General features: G+C 26.5%; 1 protein-coding gene across 1 annotated transcript; it reads left to right on the forward strand.

Annotated features, from left to right (window-relative positions):
• Positions 1–120: 120 nt before the first annotated feature.
• On the forward strand, positions 121–2715 carry ENU1_093360 (adaptor protein (AP) family protein; the record flags this gene model as incomplete). The annotated part of the gene is made up of 1 exon (XM_008859097.1): positions 121–2715. One exon carries the CDS (start codon positions 121–123, stop codon positions 2713–2715), a length of 2595 nt encoding a protein of 864 aa, XP_008857319.1.
• Positions 2716–2733: the final 18 nt, after the last annotated feature.

A 2733-nucleotide genomic window follows, 5' to 3' on the forward strand; every position in this document is an offset into this window, starting at 1 on the left:
AAAAAAAAAAAAATTAAAGAAAGAAATAAATAAATAAATTAATTATTCATTAATTTTTTCATTAATTAAAAGAAAATAAAAGTTTTAAAGAAAAAACTTAAAATAAATAAAATTTCAACAATGTCAAAGTATTTTGTTTCAAGTCATAGAGGAGAAATTCAAGATCTTAGAGAAAAATTAAATAGTAGTAAAGATGATGTTAGAACAGAAGCTGTTAAAAGAATTGTTGCAGCAATGACAGAAGGAAAAGATGTTTCTATGCTTTTTATTGATGTTTTAAAGTGTATGCAAACAAATAAATTAGAACTCAAGAAGTTAGTTTATTTGTATTTAATGAATTACTCTAGAAGTCAACCAGAACGTGCTATTTTAGTTGTTAATTCATTTGTTAAAGATTCAAGTGATCCTAATCCACTCATTCGAGCATTAGCAATTAGAACTATGGGATGTATTAGAGTACAAAATGTATTTGAATATTTTATTGAACCACTTGGAAAATGTTTAAAAGATAGAGATCCATATGTTAGAAAAACAGCAGTACTTTGTGTTTTAAAATTATATTGTATGGATCCAATTAATATTGAACAACATGGATTTCTTAATACATTAAGAGATATGTTATTAGATGATAATCAAATGGTTGTTTCAAATGTTATTGCAGCATTACATGAAATTGGAAATAATGGAGGAAAAGAATGGATTATTGAAGAAAAGATGGTTAGACCATTATTAAGTGCATTAGATGGAAGTAATGAATGGGGACAAGTTTATATTATGGATGCTATTGCTACATATATTCCAAAAGAATCAAAAGAAGCAGAAAATATATGTGAAAGAGTAATTAATAAACTTACACATAATAATCCATCAGTTGTTATGGCAGCAGCAAAAATTGTATTAAAACATTTAGAAGTAATTTCACCACAAATTGCTAATATTTATTGTAAAAGATTATCTGCACCATTAGTTAGTATAGTATTAAGTAATAGTTCTAAACATGATTATGAAATTCAATATATTACTCTTCGATGTATTAATTTAATAATACAAAAATATCCACATTTATTTAGTAATCAATTAAGAACATTTTATTGTTCATATGATGAACCAATTTATATTAAAATAGAAAAATTAGAAATTATGTTAATGTTAGTTAATGAAAGTAATGTAATGGATATTCTTGTAGAATTAAAAGAATATGCTCTTTCAGCTGATATTGAATTTGTTAGAAAATCAGTTCAAGCATTTGGAAAATGTGCATTAAAATTAGAAAAAGTTGCAGATAGATGTGTTAAACAATTAGTTGAATTAATTGAATTAGGTCAAAATTATATTGTACAAGAAGCATGTATTGTAATGAAAGACTTATTTAGAAAATATCCACAAAAATATCTTCCAGTAATTGCAAAATTATGTGATAATTTAAATACATTAGATGATCCAAATGCTAAAGCTGCTATGATTTGGATTATTGGAGAATATAATCAACTTATTACTAATTCATTTGATCTTCTCAATGAATTTATGAATTCATTTGCTGATGAACCACTTAATGTTCAATTAGCTCTTCTTACTGCATCAGTTAAATTATTTATTCAACAACCAGACTCACAAGATTTAGTACAAAAAGCATTAAGTGAAGCATCTAATTCAGCATCATTTGATATTAGAGATCGTGCACATATTTATTGGAGAATTTTATTTGATCATCCACAACAAACACATGATATTATGTTAAAAGAACGTGATGTCATTACATTCCAAACTCAACAACTTCATCCACAAATTCTTAATTCTCTTATTTCAGAATTAGGTGAATTATCTGCTGTTTATCAAAAAGTTCCAGCATCTTTTGTAGTAAAATTGAAAAAAATTGGAGTAAGTGCTAAATTAGATGAAGAAGAAGGTGGAAGTGAAATGAGTGATCTTCTTTGCTTCGATGGAGGAAGTTCTAATCTTATTGGAACTGCTTCTAAAAATGTTTTAGACTTTGATGAAGATACTTCAAAGAGAAATGATTCAATGAAAGATATTTTCTCTATTGGAAAACAAACTGTTCCAATTAATCGTTTAGTTGCATTACCAAAAACACCAACTGATATGAAAGTTGATGCTTCATTAATTTATGAAGGTGGTAGTTTATTCTTACAATTAGAAATTACAAATAATAGTCCATTAACAATGACTAATTTCCAAATGCAATTTAATAAAAATGTTTTTGGATTAGTTCCTGGTCAATTAAATATTGATGCAATTCCTCCAAATAAACGTTGGGGTGCTTTACTTCCAGTTGGACTTATTCCTCCTGAAATTACAACTCCTGTTTCTTCTCGTTTAGAAGTTGCTATCGCTAATTCTACACAACAAATTTATTTCTATGTTCTTGAAATGCCAATTGGTTTATTAATGAAAGAACAATCTCAAGTTGATATTGCTAATTGTGCTAATTTATGGAACTCTCTTCCAAATACTATGTCTAAAGAATATAAAGGATCTGGACTTGAACTTAAACTTCAAAAATTATCTACTTTCATTTTAGTTGCAACAAAAAAGGCTAATGACAAAGAACTATTAATGTACACAATTAAATTCCTTAACGACATCGACGTTATGGTTGAAATTACTTCTACTTCTAAAGGATATAAAATCCTTGCTAAATGCATCGACAAACAATATTTATCCTTTATTTTCAAATTCTTTGATGGACTTTTTTAATTAATTGAAACGTTAAGA

The sequence above is a fragment of the Entamoeba nuttalli genome, assembly GCF_000257125.1.
Source record: "Entamoeba nuttalli P19 unplaced genomic scaffold asmbl_4099, whole genome shotgun sequence".
Lineage (NCBI taxonomy): Eukaryota > Evosea > Mastigamoebida > Endamoebidae > Entamoeba > Entamoeba nuttalli.